Source organism: Nipponia nippon, unplaced genomic scaffold, assembly GCF_047370975.1.
Source record: "Nipponia nippon isolate SJK-2023a ecotype South Korea unplaced genomic scaffold, ASM4737097v1 scaffold_6, whole genome shotgun sequence".
Classification (NCBI taxonomy): domain Eukaryota; kingdom Metazoa; phylum Chordata; class Aves; order Pelecaniformes; family Threskiornithidae; genus Nipponia; species Nipponia nippon.
The window spans coordinates 180,179-200,890 of NW_028262380.1; the positions used below are offsets into that span (position 1 = coordinate 180,179).

The 20,712-nt window shown below is 66.2% G+C and overlaps 1 protein-coding gene across 6 annotated transcripts; it reads left to right on the forward strand.

Moving 5' to 3' along the window:
• The first annotated feature begins 651 nt into the window (after positions 1-651).
• LOXL3 (lysyl oxidase like 3) lies at positions 652-20,360 on the forward strand. 6 transcript variants are annotated; one of them, XM_087736542.1, is made up of 16 exons: positions 660-816; positions 8,199-8,520; positions 9,242-9,405; positions 10,588-10,799; positions 14,090-14,149; positions 14,408-14,627; positions 14,934-15,114; positions 15,383-15,537; positions 16,420-16,593; positions 16,737-16,892; positions 17,146-17,308; positions 17,629-17,872; positions 18,407-18,522; positions 18,673-18,809; positions 19,304-19,415; positions 19,683-20,360. In XM_087736542.1, exons 2-16 carry the CDS (start codon positions 8,211-8,213, stop codon positions 19,754-19,756), a joined length of 2,478 nt encoding a protein of 825 aa, XP_087592668.1. In that variant the 5' UTR covers positions 660-816; positions 8,199-8,210; the 3' UTR covers positions 19,757-20,360. The 6 variants fall into 6 exon arrangements, with proteins under 6 accessions (XP_087592674.1, XP_087592668.1, XP_087592670.1 ...); XM_087736544.1 differs by lacking the exon at positions 16,737-16,892 and having other exon boundaries at positions 663-816; XM_087736545.1 differs by lacking the exon at positions 16,420-16,593 and having other exon boundaries at positions 663-816.
• The last annotated feature ends 352 nt before the right edge of the window (positions 20,361-20,712 follow it).

Consider the following 20,712-nt stretch of genomic DNA (forward strand, 5'->3'; position numbering starts at 1 on the left):
GCCTTGTGGGTCTGGGGGTCGCTGCACGCCCAGGGCAGGCAGCATGGCCAAGGGGGGCGTCTGCCCAGCCATCCTGCTGCAGCCTCTGGAAAAGCGCTGGGAGGGAGGGGTGGAAGGAGCAAACCATCACAGAAGGTTTCTCTTCCAGAGCTGGCTGCCCCCCGGACCCAGGGGGAGGAGAAGGTTGGGGCAGGGGTGGCCGAGAGACCGGGAGCGGGGGGCCCGCGGGCACCCCTGCGCCTTTGCGCGCTCTGGCTCGCCGTGCCCAGGGAGCCGCTCCGAAGGGTGGCAGCAGCCCCGAGCCTGGTACCGGGGGCTGCCGTGGTCACCCGGGCTGGACGGGGAGTTCGGTGCTCACGGGCTGGTGGGACCCGGCGCCCACGGCCGCGCGGGTGGGAGCAAGGCTGGGGGACCCTCCACGGGCGGGCAGGGAGGCTGGGCTGTCCGGAGGGAGGCCCGGGGCTGCCCCCCCGCAGCGGGCAGCCCCCCGCCCGCGGCCCCCGGAGCGGAGCCCAGCCGGGGCGGGCGGCCCCATCCCGGGGCGGGGGGCGGGGGGCGCGGGGCCCGTCCTCGCCGCACCGGCTGCGGGGCCGGGCCGGGGCCGCTCGGCGAGGGCCGGCGCGGCGGGGCGGCACGGGCCGGCCCCGGACACTTGGGCACGGCGCGGGGCGGGCCGGGGCGGAGAGGGGCGGCACGGCTCGGCACGGCTCGGCACGGCTCAGCACGGCACGGCTCGGCACGGCTCGGCCCCGCCGGCACTCGGCTGGACGCTCTCGCTCGGCGCTGCCGGAGCCGCGCAGCCCGCGGGGACGAGAGGTACCGCCCGGGGCAGCCGAGCGGGACCGGCCCGGCGCCAGCGGGGAGCGCGGCTCGGACCGGCGCGGCACCGTCCCGGTGCAGGGCTGGGTGCGCCCCGCCGTGCCCGGCACACGCGGAGCCGCCCGGCCGCGTCGGGGGGCGGGCGGGGGCGCGGCCGGGTGCGGTGCGGGTGCGGGTGCCGGGGCTGCCGGGGCTCGGTGCCGGGCGGGGGTGCCGCGGCGGGGCTGCCCCGGCCGGTCCGCGGTGGCCCCCGCGGGGCCGGCGGGCTGCGCCGCGCCGTGCGTGAGCCCTGTGCCGCGGGGCGGGCGCGGTGCGGAGCGGAGCGGGGGCGGCGGCCGGGGGTCCCGTGTGCGGGGGCTGCGCGGCGGGGCCGGGCTGCGCGGGGCCGCGCCGCCGAGCGCTGGGGGAGCGGGCAGGGCGCCGGCCGCGCCGCCCCCGAGCCCCGGCTGTCGGAGCGTGTCCGTGCCGTGTCCGTGGGGGGCTGGCGGCACGGCCTTCGGCTTTCCGTGGGCGTAGGGAAGGTGCCCGGTGGTCGCTGCGGCCGGCTGCCTTCGTGCGCTCTGCCGGCAGCGCGGCGGGCGCGGAGCCCGGTGATGCCCTCAGCTCTGCCGCCCGGCCCTGCGTGGCAAGGCGAGAGGGTGCGGGCAGCGCGGGCGGCGCGGGCAGCGCGCGTTTCCCACGTGCTCGATGGGAAGGGGCGCCCAGCAGGCCCCAGCAGGTTTGCGGGGTGCCGCATCGGGGCTGTGCAGCCACACCGTATCCCCAAGTGTGCTGTCTGCGGGCTTCGGGAGGCTTGTTTGCTGAGCTGCGGTTCACAACAACCGGTGGAGACTCAGGATTTCCATGAAGACAGAATTTGCTGTAGCCCTTGGAAGAGAGGATGGATGACGGGATGTGAGGCGTGAGGGCTAGGGGGGCTGGGGGGGCATTCTCTCTTCACTGCTGGCCCTGCATCTTTCCAGCTGCTCTCCTGAGGAGCAGGCAGAGCTGAGCAGGTCACCCATCTCCCAGTAGCTCCAAGCAGGCTGCCTCTCTGCTCCGGGGTGTGTGGGCCCCCCAGCCACGCTGCCTGCCCCTCAGCCTGTCTGGGCCGTTGAGACTGTGTGGCTGATGGTCTGCACATTCGTCCGGGGTCTTTCCCTCCCGCCTGCAGCTGGTTCCTCCCAGGGCTGCCCCTCCAGAGCCCAGGGGAGCCCAGAGCAGAGCAGGCAAGCCCCTGGCAGAGCCAAGGGCCCTGATGTGTCCTGGGGAGATGTGTCCTTAGGAACTGCAAAGACCTGTACTGTGACCTGCCCTGGCTTAGAGGGTGACAGCAGGACAGGGGGACATCAGGTATCCTAATGGGGCTGGACCCAGAGTCAGCAGGGGAAGGGAAGCGCAGCCCCGGCGCGCAGTCAGCGCTGTGCCCCAGCTGGCACCCCGGACAGCCCCGGGAGCTGGGGCTGCGGCCCACAGCAGCATCCCTATCCCTGCCCGGGATGGGGGCACGCAGCGGGAGCGGCGTGGACAGGCACCCTGCTTTCCGGGTGGTGCAGGGCAGCGAGCTCCTAGCCAGCGGGGTGTCGGGAGGCGTCACCAAGCCTGCCAGGGTGGCCAGGCTCCTGTGGTGGCCCTGGGCTGCTCCCCGGTGCTTCTGGGACCAGCTCAGCTGCAGAGCCCTGCTGCCCTCCAGACTCTGGCTGTGCTCACCCCAGAGCTCCGATCCCACGGGGTCCTTGCAGGCAGGGAGCCGGCCAGTCCCGGCCCGAGCAGGTGGGGGTGTCGGGGCTCCCCCAGCTCGTGCACACGCACTCCTGGCACCCCAGGGCTGCCGGGAAGCAGGAAAAGCGAAGCAGGCGCATCCGGGCATTGCGAAAGGGCCAGCGCTGGGCTGTGCGTGCTGGGGCTCTGGGGAGAAGGGGAGGGGTGGAGCCCAGCGCCTGAAGCCATGGGACCCATCAGACCTTCTCCTGCCCCTAGTGCTGGGGGCGCGACCCCACGCTCTCAGGGGTGTCCTGGTGTGGGCCTCGGCAGAGTGTGGCCATGTCACCCCTTAACCTTCCCCAGGAAGGATAAACAGAGGGAGCTTCTTCCTCCTTGTGCTGGCGGGTTTCCCAGTTCTTTGGTCGCTTGTGCTGCTCTTCTCTGAGTCCTTCCAGTTGTCAGTGCCTGGGTGGCTCCATGTCCCTGTGCATGTGTCCAAGGCCGCTGGTGAGGGAGCATGTTCCTGTGACGCCCGCCCTGGCCTGGCCCTTCCCTGCTGCTGCAGCCTGGGATGTCGTCCCTATGCCTCAAGGATGCCCCGCGCTTTGCTGCCCTAATGCATGCTGATCAAACATGCCGCCTTGCCAGGGGCCCCATTTCATCAGGAGCCGCCCCTTCCCGAGGTCTGTTTGCCATTCACCGGGGTTTTGCTGGGGCGGACCGATGTCCCTCCGAGTGCCCGGTGGGTGCCTAATGGCACATCAGATTTGAACAGTACTTCGGAGCCAGCAGCCCCCCCAGGCTCTGGGCACCCCTTGTCGGCACCGCTCACTCTCGCCGGCACAGCCGAGCCCTTCTGGGAGGCACAGCCCCCGTGCAAGACGCAGTCGGGGGAGCGGAGCGATGGTGGGGGCAGCGCCTGGCCAGGAGGGCTGCAGGCCCTGCCAGGGTGGTTCTGTCCTGGGGGGGCACAGGAGCCCCCATCGTCCGCTGGGACGGGCAGAGCTGGTGGGTCTGGCATGGGAGCAGGTCGAGCAGTGCCATGGCTCCTGCTGCCGCGCAGGGCTGCCCTCTGCACCGAAGGGTCCCTGCACCCGTGCCGGCCTCAGCAGCGCAGGGCTGCAGCCAGGGGAGTGCGGGGAGCCCCGCGGTTTCAGCCCCGCAGGGCTCTTGGACGCCCCGCTGCCAGCGCCAGCTGCGCCGTGGGCCAGGACATGGCTCAGAGCCCTGCACGCGCCTGGCCGGGACATTCCTGAGGTTTCCTGGGCAGTGGCGAGGACCTGGGCTGCTCTCCGGCTCCCATGCCTAGTGTTTGCTCAGGGCCAACCCGTCCTCCCGAGCCCTTTCCACTTGCAGCGTGAGTGCTGCTGTGTGTCTGAGCCCACTCGCACACCGGGGCAGGCACGTTCAGCGCGGCACAGCACGGCACAGGCTGGTCGGCGGCTCTGGCTGGAGCCCCAGACCAAGAGGAGACTGTCCCTGGCTGGAGCAGGCAGCTGGCAGCAGGATGGCCCAGGCGCTGGGGCAGACTGTGCCTGGCTCCTGTCCAGGACGGTGCGGCGGCAGCGGCCAGGGGACATGCCTGGAGACCCGGTCCCTGTCCCAGGTGATTCCCGGCCCCCTGCCTCTCCCACAGGTGCTGGCTGACCATGCCCAGGCTGTCTGCACGTCTGCCTTTCACCCTTTCCAGGGGATGTGTGCGGTTCCTGCAGATTCCTGGTCCCCTGAAAGCACCAGCGCTCGCATCCTCCCACTGAGCTGCTGGTGGCACCAGTGGTCCCATGTGCCGATAGGGTGGCAGCTGTCGCCCTTGTGGGACCCTTGCTCTCAGCAGGAATGGCCCGTGGAGGCTGGGCAAAGGGGTGCACCTTCCCCTGGCCAGAGGTGGGAGGGAGATGGGAAATCCCCCTTGGGACTCTTGTGCTGGGTGATCAGCCCCACCAGGGTGGAGGGACCCCCCCAGCTTGTCTGTCCCAGCCAAAGAGCCCCAGCCCTGGCACAGATCTTGTGCCCTCCTGCCGTGCCAGCCGGCAGGACCGCGGTCCCGTAAGGCTGTGTCAGGGCTGGCCCTCCAGCTGCAGGGAAGGGGCCCCAGGCTGAAACCGGGAGATTCTGCGCACGGATCGGCCCCATCCAGCGGGACAGCCCCGCCGGGGCTGGGGGTGGGCTCCCCGTCCAGGAGCAGCAGGCAAGACCAGGAGCAAAGCCCGCCAGCAGAGCAGGGAAGTCGGGCAGCGTCACATGGCTGGAGAAGAGCAAATGCACTGCTTACGTTTCAGAAAATGGAAAAAGTGATCTGGACAATGAGAGCCCTGTTAGCCTGACCTCGCTGGCACATGGACTCAGAGCACATTCGGAGAGGGAGATAGTACAGAAACGGCGAAATGGCTCCTGCCGTGCCCTAGAGAGCTCACGCTGCCAGCCTGACGGCTCTCCTAGGTTGGGTGCGGGAAGTGCTGCCGGGCCGTGCAGACCTCAGTGGGACATTTCACTGGGAAATTCCGAGACAAGCAGCAGGAGCTGAGGACAGGCTGAGCTGCAAGGGCTGAGGAAGCGCGGTGGGGAGAGGGGACGCTGGAGCCTGAGCAGAGGGAAGCCGTGACCCGAGAGAAGAGTGCTGAGGGTGGCAGCAAGTGGGGGTTAATGCAGAAATGGATGACAGAAGTTTGAGCAGGTTCAGAAGCGACTGAAGGACTGGGAGGAAGAGAAATCCACAGAGAGCTCTTAAATACGGAGGCTGAGGTAGCTGAGCTGGGGGTGACGGCAGGGCATTAGCAGGACATCGCTGCCCTGTCCGAGGGCACCTCCTGCTCCTGCTGTAGGGGTTGGGGTCCTGGGCCAGGGGATGTTTGTTGTGGCCTCACACAGCCGCAGGCTCTCGCCCCAGCCACCACCGTGTCAGGACGTGGAGGCCCTCCCAGCATCAGCTCTTCTGGCCGTGCCCTGTGCCCAGCTGGACGTGGGGCCAGGAGCTCGTCTGGCGGGGCTGTGAGACCGCAGGCACATGCGGGGCTGCCCCACGTCGCTGCAGGGCTGGGGCTGAGACCTCGCATCAAGCCAAGCCGTCTCGCTGACACTGGTGAATCTGGTGATCGTGTTCAGCCTGAGCATGCCAGATCCTGGAGGTCACGCTGCTGGGGCTCAGTGGGGACTGGGGCTCGGTGGGGACTTGGTGCTTTGCCACACGAAGCCCAGGTGCTTTCTCAGGTGCCATGTTCTGGTCTCTGGTCCTACACGCTTTGTTCCTAAATGCACGGGCTTAAATTTTTCTTGTAGTCAAGGATATAGGCTACATGATGCCATTTTACCAGGCTGTCCACATCTGTCCCCATCACAGTTCTCCACACTCTCCCCCATTTCTGTCCTTGCAGACTGTACCAGGAGAGGACTTTTTTTCCTCCTCCAGACACGGTTTTGCTTTGAAAAGCATGTGATGCTCACCAGAAAGCCCACTGGGTGGTGACTTCCCCCTTGTAACCACATTTTGGTTCCAGTGGGTGACCAGTTTTAATCCACTTAGTAGAAGGTGCACTGATTTTGCTGAGTGCTAATTATTCATTAAAAGGTGGTGCAGGATGAATTGAATGCCTTCCAGTCTCAGCCTGTTAGATCAACACAGTTACTCCAATTAACCAGACCTGTGATCTCATAAAAGGTCACACCAGCTTTCTGACACAGGCTATTTCTGCAGAACCATGGAGATTGGCATTAATTGTGCTGCTGTCCTTTAGTGTTGCATTGACCCCGTTGCAAAACAGCCTGGAGCCTGCCTGCAGCCGGCATCGGCAGAGATCATCTTGCTCGTTCAGTGCAAGTGCTGGTGAAGCTTTAGTCCTTACGTGCTCGCAGCTTTCCCAGTCTCCCAAGGTGTGTTACAGTTAGCACTGCGAGGGCCCACGCTTTTGTGTCACGTGCAAAGTGGTATAGCTCTGAGGATTTATAATGCTTTATTTGGGCAGGGAGGATGTCCCCTCAGTGACTGATGGGCAGAATAAGAAGTGTTTTATTACTGCTGTGAGGTAGTAAACTCATCCCCTCGACGCTTTCCAGACAGAGCAGAGATGCGGATGGAGCGTTCCTGTCCTGCCTGCCCCCGGCAAGCCCAGAGCCCCCCTTCCCCGAGCCGCTGGCAGGGCTAGGGTGGCCCTTTGTGCCTGCCCTCCTCTTTCTCCTGGCATAACAGCTGATTAAAAGGTTCAGCAAAGCATTTCCCCGCTGCCTGCCCACAAATATGCTTCCTGCTGGGCTTTGTTTTGTTCTCGCGGTGCCAAAGCAGGCAGCTGAGGTGTGGCGAGCCCTGAGCCGGCTCCTGCAGCGCAGCACCTAAAGAGCAGCTGTGGTCCCCCGGGATGCCCCGACACACCACTGCAATCCCACCAAACTGGCATGTAGGCAGCGAGCCGTGGGAGAGCAGCCACGAAGGCTCGCAGGGAAGCATGCTGGCTAAGGAAGCGTGCTGGCACCATGGGGAGGGTCTGCGAGAAGGGTCCCTGCGGCACAGCCCCACACTGGGAGCGTGTGTGGGGTTTGCATTTGTTTTCCTTCCTCTGTAACCCTGTAGCTAAACATTGGAGTTTTAAATCACCCCTACTTGCGGGTAAGCCAGACCTTGTTCTTTTTAATGTTGCTTAATGACAAGCGCGATCTGTGTGAGTGCGGCATGCAGGATCTGCTCTCAGGGTCAGGGGTGTAGGGCACAGAGACGTACTTCTGGTGTGCCTGTCCCGGGGGGCTCCCAGGTTTGGGGGTGTGCTTCCCCGCCCGTGGCAGGGACTGGCTGGAAGGGTGACGTGAGGCTGCGGTGGTGGGAGGCTGGTGGGTCGCCGTGCCAGCGGTGCTGGGTGAGCATCAGAGCTTTGCCGTGAAAACCATGGCGAGCGCAGCCTGGAGCAGGGCTGGCACCGCCTGCGCAGCAATGCTGTTCCTGGGCTGCCGCGGCACCCGCGGGGTTAAAGCGGTCCCTGACGGGATAAATGGGAATAGTGCACTGGAAGGTGGTTCACAGAGAAGTGTTTTCACCAGCGTTTGCCAATGGGGCTGGTGCAGGAATACCACATCTCCCTCAGGTATTCAGGGAGCCACAGATGTTATTGGAGGGCTGGAGAAATGCCGCACAGAGAGGAATGTGAAAGACTCCGGCTGCCCTGCTCCGTGCAGCGGGCAGGAACGAGGGCTGGCAGCCCCTCATGGCCCGCAGCCGGTGCTCTGCTCGTGGTGGATCAAGCTCCTGGACGGTCCAGCCGGTCTTTCCCTGGGCCCTGGTCCTGTTCCAGCTCCCTCTGCTCTGGCGGCCGATCCCCCTCCTTTCTGGCTGACTCTCCTGGGGGTGACACACACCCCTTTGCCTGTCTGCCATCCCTGCCCTTTGGTGCAGGAGATGCGACCCGGCGGCGCGGTGGGATTTCGGTAGTGGCTGTTCATGGAGGGGTGCAAGGTGCCTGGGAGGTGCTGGACAGAGCCATGGCCGATGGCAGCCCTGGGGGTGCAGGGCTGGTGCAGGGGCTGCATGCGGGAGGCACTGGGCAGGCAGCGAGAGCGGGGTGGCTCCGGCTGGGGATGAGACACGCGGGCGTGCGGGTGCTGAGCGGAGCTGCGTGTGAGCAGAGGGTTTAACCAGCGTGGGTCTGGGTCAGGGGAGCTGGTGTTTCAGCACAGCTAGTCTGTCCCACATACCCTGACCCCTTCTGCCCTTGCAGAGCCAAGCTGCCATGGGAAGCTGCGGCACGTGGGCATGGCAGGAGCTGCTGGTGCTGCTGAGCAGCGTGTGGCTGTGGGTGGGCAGCGCCCAGCCCACCCCCCCGGGCCCCACACACACCCCTGGATCCCAGCTGAAGTTTCGCCTGGCTGGCTACCCGCGCAAGCACAACGAGGGCCGTGTCGAGGTCTTCTACAACGATGAGTGGGGCACCATCTGCGACGATGACTTCACGCTGGCCAACGCGCACGTGCTGTGCCGGCACCTTGGCTTTGTGGCTGCCACTGGCTGGGCCCACAGCGCCAAGTACGGCAAAGGCGTTGGTAAGAGAGGGGCGGTGGGCGCAGCCCCCATACTGCGTGGGCTGGGGCCAGCCTGGCTGTGGCTGTGCATCGGCCCGCTGCCACGGGGTGCTGTGCGTGCCACAGCGGGTTTGCATGCACTGGTTGGGGGGGGGAGCAGGCAGGTCTTGTGTTTGCTGTGTGCCCGGCAGCATGTGTGTGCGTGTGTGTGTGCATGTGTGTGTGCACATGTGCATGTGTGTGTGCACATGTGCATGTGTGCACACGCAAAGCAGGCTGGGAAGCCCTGCATGTTTGTATGTGAGCAGCTGTGCATGTATCCAGGGCACAGCGTGGTCGCAGGCATGCACTACAGCAGTGGGGCTGCGCATGCCCCTGGGTGGTGCAGGGGGCTGCAGGTCCGGGCTGGTGTGGGCACGTGGTGCAGAGGTGTAGCGGGCTGTGCTGCAGGTGAGACGCTGTACAGACCCCAGGGCGCACGTTACGCGGGCTTTATGTCTGACAGAGCAGCCCCTTGGGGAGGTGGAAACGCCCCATCTACAGATCCCCTGCTCAGGGCTTTACTCTTGGCATTTCACCAGCCTCAGCTTTGTGCCGAGGGAGGGCTGTCCCCAGCCCAACATCCATGCTCCTGCTGTGCACCTGCGTGGTCCCCGGCCGCGCTCCATGGGCACCTTCCCTGCTCCTGGGGGATGCTGCATGGGCTTGGCCCCCTCTCACCCCTGGCCCTGGTGTCTGGCAGGGCGGATCTGGCTGGACAACGTGAATTGTGCCGGAGGTGAGAAGAGCATTGGGGACTGCAAACACCGGGGCTGGGGGAACAGCGACTGCAGCCATGAGGAAGATGCGGGTGTCATCTGCAAGGACGAGCGCATCCCAGGCTTCAAGGACTCCAATGTCATTGAGGTGAGGAAGCTCCTGGCCACGATCCCACAGAGCCAGCTGCCAGGAGCCCTGCCGTGGGGCAGCCCTGCCGTGGGGCAGCCCAGCCTGGCCTCAGTCCTCCCTGGATAGTCGGGAGGCAGCTTCCCCACTGAACACGGGCAGGCTCCCATGTGCAGGACCAGGGGACCCTGTCAGTGCCTTCCCTCAGCCCTAGCACACGGGCTGTCCCCATCTCCCCATGGAGAGGGGAGCATGCTGCCCCACTGCCCGGATCCGCAGCGCCCCTGAGCCGCGTGAGCACGTATTTCCCTGGCGTGCGCCCAGCCCGGCTCTGGGGCTGCGGGGAGCAGCCGGCACTGCGGCGGGCCACCCTGCAGCAAGCACGTCCCTCCCCTGCCCCGCGTGGGAGCGCGGCGCTGCCATGGCCTCCCGCAAGCGTCCCAAGCTGCCGCTTCCCCCAGCAGCTTCTCCGGGCCAGGGGCTCTGTCTCACACCTCTGTAGCCTGTTTTCTTCTTTCTCCTGCCTGCCGAGGACCCTTGGTCCCGGACCTGCTCCTCCACGCCGCACTCCTCCAGCATGCTTGGCCTCTCCCTCTCTCTCTTTCTCTCTTCCAGGCTCTCTGTTTCTCACACCAGCTCTTGTGGCTGCCCTTGTCTGCCCAGCCGGGGCCCCTGTCCCCCCCAGCCACGGTGCCTGCGGAGGACGAGGCTCTGCTCAGGATGGGGCTTGGGTGTGGGGACATGGCACAGCTCTGGGCACGGGACAGCAGGTCTGCGAGGCGAGGAGGGCTGGGGCCGTGTCCTGCAGGCTGTGCCCAGTGTCCCGGCACCCCCTGCTGCCGTCCTGCTCTGGGTGGGTGCCTGGGCGTGGGGCGGTCTGGGCACCCTCCCTCTGGGTGCAGGGTCCCGAGGTGACGGGATGGCAGCGCTGGCTCTCCTGGCTGTGCTCACAGAAGATGCACCCGAGGGGCCAGGGGGACGTGGGGCACTGACTGCATGGGGTGGGATTAGGTCCTTGGCCACCCAGGGCCATCAGATGTGGCCTGCAGGGATGCAGGACCTGGCCATCCCTGTTCCCCACCTGGGACTGGGGACCCCATCTCCTGCGGGTGCCTGCATCGTCGGGGCATCCCTGGGAAGGGGCTGGCAGGGAGCCGGGGCAGCGGGGTACAGTGCGAGCCTGGGCTGACCTGTGCCCTGCAGACCGAGCAGAGCCACGTGGAGGAGGTCCGCCTGCGGTCAGTGGTGTCCGGGGCCCGGAGGCAGCTGCCGGTGACGGAGGGCATTGTGGAGGTGCGCTACAAGGATAGCTGGGCACAGATCTGCGACGAGGGCTGGGACAGCCAGAACAGCCGTGTCATCTGTGGCATGATGGGCTTCCCTGCTGAGAAGAAGGTGAACAGGAATTTCTACAAGTGAGTGAGGCCAGCAGGGAGCCTGCGGGGCTGGGGTGTCGGAGCAGAGCTGGGGGCACGGGGCTGGGGCAGAGCTGGGGACAGTGGCAGGGACACGGGGCAGTGCTGGGGGAACAGCAGGGGACCATGCTGTTGGGCGTTGTGGCTCCCCAACATCCTTCCCATCCCTGTTGCTCACCAGTCCTAGCCCCAGCTGGCCATATGGGCACTCGCTAACCAAGCGGGGGGGCCATGGCATGGCTGGGGGGCCATGGCTGCCCACCTGCCCCATGCACCACTGCAGTGGCTGCTCCAAGAGGGCAGCTTTTGCTCCCTGGCAGTGGTGCACCTCCACATTTCCCTTTGGTGCAGAGTGCGGGGGTCCCCGTGCCAAGGGGAGGTTTGCAGCCGAGCCAGGCACGGCTGCTCCAGCAGCACCATGGCCCAAGCGAGGGCCCAGGGGTGTGGGCACGGACACGCTGCCCACGGCGTTGTGCCCGGCGTGGTGCCCAGCATGGTGCCTGGCGCTGCGCGCACTCCTGACTGGGCAGCCGCCGTGTTGCTCCCGCAGGCGGTTGAGGCGTGCAGCCAGGATGAAGGGCCGGAGCCTGAGGCCAGGCAGCAGGTAAGGGGCCGGGGCGCCCCATCTGCTGAGCCCTTGGCAGAGCCGGGCTGTCCGGCCTGCCGGTCTCTGCCATCAGAATGGATCCTGGCGCAAATGGATCCAGCCGGAGCAGACCAAGGGCCTGGGCTGTGCTGAGCAGGCAGGATGAACCCCACGCCGATGGGACCTGCCTGTGCGTGCTGGGGTCCCCCATTCCCCGCGAGAGACAATCTTTCTCCCAGGCCAGCCGTGCCCCGGGCAGAGCAGCCCCCATCCCACGCACCAGGCAGGAGTCCTGGCACAGGGGTCAGGGTCTGCAGTGCAGACCCGCTGCGAGCAGGATCCCCTGGCAGGCATGGAGAGGGCTGTGGTGTCCTGTGCTGCAGCCCCACAGGGACCAAGAGGCCTCGGAGTGGAGCTGTCTCTCCTGGTGGATGGGGAGGGAGGGCTGTGGAAATGGGCTGCTTTCTGCAGAAAGCAGCAGCAGGGAAGCTAGAAAGGCTGCGCACCCCTCCATTCCCCGCAGGGTGGGCTGGCAGGGTGGGCTGGCGTGGGCGTGAGAGTGCTTCCTCAGCAGTGCTAGCGGTGCTGGGCACCAGGGTGTTGGCATGGCAGTGCTAGCGGTGCTGGGCACCGGTGCGATGGGCACAGTGTGGCAGGTCTTGTCATGAGTGCTGCATCTGCTCGGGATCTCTTGCACCCTTTGGCCACTCGCTCTTGCTGCCTTTCTGCCAGTCCCAATGGACAGTCTGGCTGCCCTTTCCCTCCGTCCCTGGACCCTGCTGCCAGATTTGGTGGTGGGTGCAGCGAGCCAGAGCCCGTCCTCTCTGGGCTATGGCATGGCACCTCTCGCCTGAGCCCACTGCCGCATGGAGATGTTGCTCTGCCCCCAGCACACGACCTTGCCCTGGTCCCACCACCTTCCCTGGTGCTGAAGGTGCCCCACACTCTGGACCCATCCTGAGCTCTTCATCGTGACACTTGCCAGCGTTGTGTCCCCAACAGGTCTCCTCGCCAGCTCCTGCAGCTGTGCCTGCGCTGGTGATGGAAATCCAGACGGGGTCATCCCATGGGGTCTCCTCAAACCCCCACCCACAGGTCCCGCTCACTGCAATGTGCTGTTGTTTGTCTGGTTTGGTGCTGACTGCCCCCTTTCCAATGAGCGGGTATTTCCCCTGCCGCGCTGGGTGAAATGCTTTGCGAAGTCCATGAAGCTGTGGTCTGCTTCCTTCCCTCTGCCCGGAGCAGGAGCTGTCTCCTGAAAGCCACGTGCTGGTTTGCTGGGGCTGATCAATTTGGGGCTGCATGGCTGCAGTCGTATGTGGGGTCACAGGCTAATCCAGGCTGGAAGGAACCTCAGGGAGTCCTGGTCCAGCCCCCCACATGGAGCAGGGCCCGCTGGGGGTCAGCCCAGGACTTCACCCAGGTGGCTTTTGAAAACCTCCGAGGATGGAGATCCCACAGCCTTGTGGCCTCTGCTCCAATGAACAGCCCTCACAGGGAAAAAGTTTTCCTTGCGCTGAGTCTGAACCTCACGTTGCCGGTCACGCCTGTGTCTCTCATGCTTTTCCCTCCCACAGCTGGAAGAGCTGGGCTCTGGCCCCCTGGCAGCCCCTTGCAGGTGTGGGTCTGCTGCTGCCAGAGCCCCCTGACGCCGTCTCGGCCCCCGACTGGAGCAGCCCCATGCCCCTGTCTCTCCTCCAGCCCTGACTGTCTCAGTGGCCCTCCCCAGAGCTCACGCTGCTTAGCTGAGGTCTTTCTTGTACTGGGAACCCAGAACCGGGTGCAGGATCGAGATGTGGTTTCATGAGTGCGAATGGGTGCTGATGTGCTCCATCCGGCTGTTTGAATCCCGGTTCCTGGCAGCCCCATGCTGTGTCCTGGGGCTCGCTGAGCTGTGCAGGCTGACACGAACCTGCCACCCACCAGCGCAGTCAGTTGCCAGGCTTGGTTTTGCCTTGTCCCTGGCGGGGTGCCAGTCCCCTGCCCTGTTTCGGGGCACTCTGCTCTTCATTCCTTGTGGTCCCTGGGGTTTGGGCCCTGCTTGGCATCTTCCTCCCCAAGTGAAGCAAAGCATTTGAGCGTGTTGGGACCGTACCTATGTCACATGTGCACTGGGCTCCAGGCAGCCTCCTCTTCCCTGCTCCGCTCAGTGTGCGCCTGGGGAGCTCCCCTCGCTTGCAGTGGGTCCTTGCAAGCCTGCAGCGAGTCTCACCGTGCCCCGTGGCACTGGGGAGAGCACCCACTGCCTGTGCTGCTTGCTTGGTGCTGTGCTTGCTGGGCATCCTGCTCCCCTTGGAGCATGGCAGAGTGATGTTGTCTGGTGTCTGGACGAGGACAATCGCACACCTCACTTGGAGCCGACAGATCAAATCGTTGCCAGTGGTGTTTGATCTTCTGCTGTGTGACAAGGCAGCACGGGATGTTGCTGCATCTGGCACAGTTTCCTGGTGGGATGTGGGCAGGAAACTGCATCATTGCTGTGGAGCGCAGTGGTGTCACATTGCTGGCAGCAGATGATGCCGTTGCACCCATGCGTGACACAAAGGGGACGAAGGGGACGTGCATGAGTCTCCCTGGGAGGCCAACGTTCCCAGTTCGGTGTTCAGTGAAAGCCGGGGCAGGCTGTGCTCCCTGTGTCACTGCAGCTGGCAGAGGTGACAGCCTGAGGCCCCGGGCTCCTTGATGGTTGTTTTCTGTTTTCCAGGCTGGCCTCCAAATCTCAGCCTAAACAAAAGCGCAGGGAGGACATAGGGTCCAGGAAGAGGTAAATGGCTCCAGTGGAGAGCCTGAGTGCCAGGAACCCGACTCAGTGCCGCCAGAGCCGTGTGTGTCCCTGTGCTGCCGGGGATGTGGGGCAGGCAGCTGGCGAGGGGTGGGCGCCCTGCAGGCACAGCGCGTCTCTCCCCAGGGGACAGTGCAGGGGGCATGGACAGCGAGCGCAGCCGCAGGCAGGGTGCCCGTCGACACTTCTGCTGCTGGCTGGCCGTACCGGTCACGCCTCAGGGCTCCTCTCTCCTTGCAGGCTCTTCACGGAGCGGCAGCAGCTCAACTACCGCCTGCACTCTGTGTCCTGCATGGGGACGGAGGTGCACCTCTCCATGTGCGCCTTCGAGTTCTACCGGGGCAACGCCTCGGCCGCCTGCAGGGCTGGCATGCCCGCTGTCGTCAGCTGCCTGCCTGGGCCCCTCTTCACCACTGGCAACGCCCACAAGAAGAAGCAGCGCCAACAGCAGCAAGGCCAGGTGAGCCCAGCAGGGAGGGGGCCGGGTCCTGTGGTGGCCCACAGTGGCCGCTGCAGGGCTCTGTCCCCTGGGCTGCACCTGAGAACGGGCGTGCGGGTCCCTGGGTGACCAGCTCATGGAGCAGGAGGTGGGGACGGTGTCCTGTCCCTGCACGTCCCAGGAGTAATGGCTAGCAACCTCTGTGCTGCACTGTGTTGTGCCACACCATGCCATGCCATTCTGTGCCGCGCTGTGCCGCACCATGCCATTCAGCACCGTGCCATACCATGCTGTCCCATACCGTGACCTGACCCCGCTCCCCTGCAGCCGCGGATCCGGCTGAAGGGTGGTGCGAAGGTCGGCGAGGGCCGCGTCGAGGTGCTCAGGAGCAGCGAGTGGGGCACGATCTGTGATGACCACTGGAACCTGCTGTCAGCCAGCGTGGTGTGCCGCGAGCTGGGCTTCGGCAGCGCCAAGGAGGCCCTCACTGGGGCACGCATGGGCCAAGGTGAGGGTGCTGGGGTGGAGGGGCCAGGCATTGACCTCCTGGGCCTGTGGATGTCCCTTTGTCCAGGCGCAAGGCTCTGCTGGGCTGGGGGGAGCCACGGCTGGGCTTGTCCCGTGGGCGCCTGTCTGCCGGTCCACGCGGTGCAGGGCAGCAGCCACGGGGGACAGGAGTGCGCCCGGCTCCCTCGGTGCACACTGAGGAGCAAGGGCAGCCATGAATACAGGATGGCCATGGCTATGAGCCCTGAGCCCCACTGTCCCCCTGGCAGGGACGGGGCCCATCCACATGAATGAGGTGCAGTGCCTGGGCACCGAGAAGTCCCTTTGGAGCTGTCCCTTCAAGAACATCACGCAGGACGACTGCAAGCACACAGAGGACGCGGCTGTCCGCTGCAACATCCCCTACATGGGCTACGAGAACCTGGTGCGCACCGCGGGGGGCTGCCAGCATCTGCGGGGCCACGGTGCCTGGCGGCTCCCGGCATCAGGGCCCCCAGAGCTGGGTGCTGCGGGAGGGCCCATGGGACACGCTGTGGGATGGCCCATCATTGCTCCTCCTCTGCACCCCATCGCAGCCCTCGCGTTTCCCCCTGCTCTGAGGCAAGGGCTGCCCTGGGGGGCTTGGGGATCTTGCGGGTGGGAGTCCCAAGCTGCCCCTGTGAGGAGAGGGGTGGAAGGGCGGCCGTGGGGGGCTCTGGGTGCCATGTGGTACCCCGCTGGGTGGGGTGGGGTGGGGCAGCTGCTCCCTGCTGCTCTCCCTGCTGCCAGCCTGTGCCAGCTCCCCAGCAGAAGCACCAGAAAAAAAATCCCTGTGGGCCAACCAAAAGAGATTTTTTTTTTTTACTGATGATGAAATGAGCAAATGGAGCTGTGTGTTCCTGTTTGCCCTGGCCTGTCATTTCATCCACTTTGGGCTTTTCAATCATTTTTAACTCTCTCATACCTGTCATTTCTGAAATGAGAATGCCATTTCAAAATGAACCATTTTCCCTGCTTTGGTGAGACAGTTCCCAAACTCACAAGCAATTTCTTGGCCCCAAACCCGCCATTTTTGGTGAGTCCCCTGCTGACCAAAGCTGTGCCTGGCTCTGCTTGGCTCCCGGCTGCCGCCTCCCCGTGTGCCCCAAAGCCCCTGGCCCAGGGCCCGTCCAGGCGCTGTAGCACAGCCCTGGCTGTGCCGGGGACGGGGCGACTGCGGCCGCTGTGGGACCGGGGCAGGGCAGGACCGTCCTGCAGGACGCAGCCCCAGCAGCGGGAGCATCACTTGTGATGATGATGATGATGCTGCCACTGCCTCTCTCCGCAGATTCGGCTGAGCGGGGGCCGGAGCCGCTTCGAGGGGCGGGTCGAGGTGGCGGTGGGGGCTGGCGATGGGGACCAGCCCCGCTGGGGTCTGGTCTGCGGCGAAGGCTGGGGTACACTGGAGGCGATGGTGGCCTGTCGCCAGCTGGGTCTGGGATTCGCTAACCACGGCTTACAAGTAGGTGCCAGCGCCAGCTTGGCCAGAGCAGCGAGCCACCACCACCACTGCTGCACGGGGATGGGGACGGGGACAGGATGGGGACAGGGTGGGAGGTGGCATGGCGCGGGGTGCCTGCTCACGGCCCCAGGGCTTCCCTGCAGATCCGCCTAGCGGGCGGGAGGACAGCATTTGAGGGCCGCGTGGAGGTGAAGCGAGGCAGTAAGTGGGGCACAGTGTGCAGCGATGGCTGGACCACCAAGGAGGCGATGGTGGCCTGTCGCCAGCTCGGCCTGGGCTACTCCCTGCACGCGGTGACGGTAGGTGCCGGCCGGGAGGCCCCTGGTGACACCGCAGCGAGCACAGGCACCGGCGCTTCCCTGACGGCTGTGGGGCTGTATGGGGGTGAAGGGATGTGGCTGCTCCGCGCCGCGGGACGGGACCCTTGTGCGCAGCCTGGGTACGCGGGCAGGGCTGCGCCGTGGCTGGGTGCTGGCTGCAGCCTGGCCACGCGCGAGGTGGGTCATCCATGGCAGCCAGCCCTGCCACCCAGCTTGTCTCGCCCCCTCCCAGGAGACGTGGTACTGGGATGCCAGCAACGTGACGGAGATGGTGCTGAGCGGGGTGAAGTGCGCCGGCCATGAGATGTCCCTGAGCCACTGCCAGCACCATGGCACCAGCCTGAACTGCAGGAACACGGGCACACGCTTCGCCGCAGGCGTCATCTGTTCCGAGAGTGAGCGGCGGTGGGGTCTGCGGGCAATGGGGGCTGTGGCGATGGGGTGTGCAGGCAGCGGGGGCTGCGGGCAGTGGGGGCTGCGGGCAATGGTGCTGTGGGGCCAGGGGCTGCAGATAAAGGGGCTGCGAGCACTGGGGCTGCAGGCAACAGGGTTTGCAGATGATGGGGCTACAGGGTCAGCCTGTGCCCAGCCGATGGGGAGGGCACACGTTCCCCCGGCTGGCTCAGCCCTGCCTGCGCTGGGCGCTCGCCCCGTCCCTGCCGCCCGCCAAGCAGCGGGGCAGCCGTCTGTCCCTGAGCAGCCGCCTGCTCCCCAGCTGCCTCCGACCTGCTGCTGCACGCCCCGCTGGTGCAGGAGACGGCGTACATCGAGGACCGTCCGCTGCACATGCTGTACTGCGCCGCCGAGGAGAACTGCCTCTCCAGCTCAGCCCGCCTGGCCAACTGGCCCTACGGGCACCGTCGCCTGCTCCGCTTCTCCTCCCAGATCCACAACAATGGCCGCGCCGACTTCCGCCCCAAGGCCGGCCGGCACTCCTGGGTCTGGCACGAGTGCCACCGGTGCGTGCGCAGCATGGGCAGGGGCAGGCACGCAGGCAGGGGAACAAGCCTGGGCCAGGGGAGTCAGGGTGGGAGAGGGCGATGGTGCTGCTGGGGTGAGCTGGGTGAGGGTGACGACAGGCGAGGGTGGCACTGGGTGAGGCACCTTCTGCTGCCCAGTGACTAGTCACGCCTGCTCTGGCTCAGGGCTGTCCCTGCATGAGCAGTGTTGGGGCTGGGGGGCAGGGACGGGGCTGCAGGCTGTGCCCTGCCGCTGAGCCCCCCGCCTGCTTGGGCCATCTGGCTGGGGACAGCCCTGTCCCCTCCCAGGGCAAGACTGAGCTCTGCCCGACCTCGCAGCACTGCGGCCTCAGAGCAGCGGCTGTGGGGACCTTCGCGGACAGCACGGGGCCGGGCAGGCGGCGGGGGGCCTGCCACAAGGCAGGCGAGTCTGCTGTGGGCTCTGCGGGTCTCCTCCTCCGCCCCGAGCATCCCCAGAGCTCCCCAGCGCCCGGGCACTGGTGCAGCCGGGGCGCTGCGGGCTCCCCCTTGCAGGCACTACCACAGCATGGACATCTTCACCCACTACGACATCCTGACCCCCAATGGCACGAAGGTGGCGGAGGGACACAAGGCCAGCTTCTGCCTCGAGGACACTGAGTGCGAGGAAGGTGGGCACCGTCAGGCTTTGTGGCACCGTCCCTGCCCTGTCCCTGCTGCGGGGCTGCCTGTCCCCAGCCATTGCGTGCACCGGAGGTGGGCTGGGGGGGCTGCACAGGGGGCTGTAGCAGGGACAAGCCCCACTCCCTTTCTGCCCACAGACGTGGCCAAGCGGTACGAGTGTGCCAACTTTGGGGAGCAGGGCATCACCGTCGGCTGCTGGGACCTGTACCGGCACGACATCGACTGCCAGTGGATCGACATCACTGATGTCAAGCCAGGCAACTACATCCTGCAGGTGCTGCAGCTGGGCCGCCCCTCCTGCAACCCTCCCACCTGCACCCCCGCCCTCTGCCCCTGCACCCCAGCTCTCCGTGCACCCCAGCGCCCGGCCCTCTCTTCCCTGCTCTCTGAGCAGGCTGGAGCACGGTGGGGCTGGCGGGGGGTGTGCTGGCGGGGGACGGCGCCTGTCCTCATGCCCAGAGATGTGCAGGGCTCGTGTGAACTGTTCAGGCATGCTTCAGGCGGGGTTTTCCTGCCCCAAGCAACACTGCTCATGGGTGCATGGTGCATAGGGACAGGGCCACCCCGCCACAGCAGCAGCCACCGGCTCCTTGGAGCCCTCCAGCACATCCCACCGCAGCTGGGGAGACAAGTCCTGCCAGGGCTGGGGTGCAGGGGCTGTGCCGCAAGGCAGCAGCTCCACCGAGGCTGGGAAGGCCAAGCTGACACGGTGTGGGGCTGCCAGGTGTGGGGCAGGGGGCTGCGACCCTCACTGTCAGTGCCCCACAGGTCGTGATCAACCCCAACTTTGAGGTGGCAGAGAGCGACTTCACCAACAACGCCATGAAATGCAACTGCAAGTACGACGGGCACCGCATCTGGGTGCACAGCTGCCACATCGGTAACAGCCCTGGGACGCAGCACGGGGGGCAAGGGCAGACCGCGGCGGGGGGCGTGCTGGCAGGGGTGGCCCAGGAGGAGGGCGCTGACGGGGCTGCAGGCAGCAGCGGGGCTGGGGGCAGGCTGCGGGGCTTGGGCGGGGTGAGCAGGCTGGCGTGGGGAGGCAGGGGCTGGGGTCCGAGGGGCAGCTGCGGTGGGGGCAGAGGCGCTGCGCAGGCAGGCGAGGTGCAGCGCTGGAGCTGACAGCTCTCGCCCTCTGCCCACCCAGGCGATGCGCTCAGCGAGGAGGCCAACAAGCGGTTTGAGCAGTACCCAGGTCAGCTCAACAACCAGATCTCATAGGGCCCCAGCCCCTGGGGAGACGGGCATCTCCCTCCCTCACCCCGCACAGGTGAGAGGAAGCTGCTGGGGGGCCGGCGGGGAGGCCTCACGCCCGCCACCGCCACCACTGTGCCCTGCTGGGGACTGCCCAGGACTCTCACCAGCCCCACCTTGGGGAGCTGGTGCTGGAGGCACTGCACGCCTGCACCTCCCAGCCTGGGGCCACCAGCCCAACCACTGGCCAGAAGACTCTGTGCCCACATCCCCTGGGCTGCAGCACATGGGTATGGTCCGGGAGGTCCTGTACCCCCCCCGCACCCCACTCTGCTCCCAGTCCCTGCTGTCCCAGCTGCACCCCACCTCCTGCTCCCCCATCCTGCCCTGGTTCCTCTCTCCCCCACAGCCCTGCCCTCAGCTGGCCCCAGCAGGGCCCAGGACCCGCTGCCCATGCAGGGACTCGCACCCCTGCGCGGCACCGGCTGAGCCCCGGGGAGCCCCTTGTCCCCTGGGGCTGGTGTGGCTGCCCCTGCCCTAGCAGCACTGCCTCCAGCTGCCCAGCAGCAGCTCCCACACCCACGTCTTAGTTGTAATTTTATTTTCTCTATAAAGTTGTCAGTTCTGATTCCCCAATGGCTGCTGGCTCTTCTCTGGGGTGGGACGAGGAGCCTGGCAGGACTGGGAGGCACGGCGTGGCTCGTGCTGCGGGGCTGGCTGGCATGCTCCGGCACAGGGCACGGGAGCTGCTCACTCCATCCCCTGCACCCACCTCCAATACCCACATGGAGCAAGGAAGCCCCCCCTGCCCACGCAGCCCTGGCTGGGCAAGGACCAGCCCCAGGCCTGTACCCCAGCAGCCGCCTGCACCAGCCTAAGCCAGTGCTGGGCTAGAGAAAGACGGGAGAAGCCTGTGCGGGTGAGAGGAGGGGGCAGCACGAACCCAAGCGTAGCTGCTCTGGCCTGAAGCAGCCCCAAGGGGC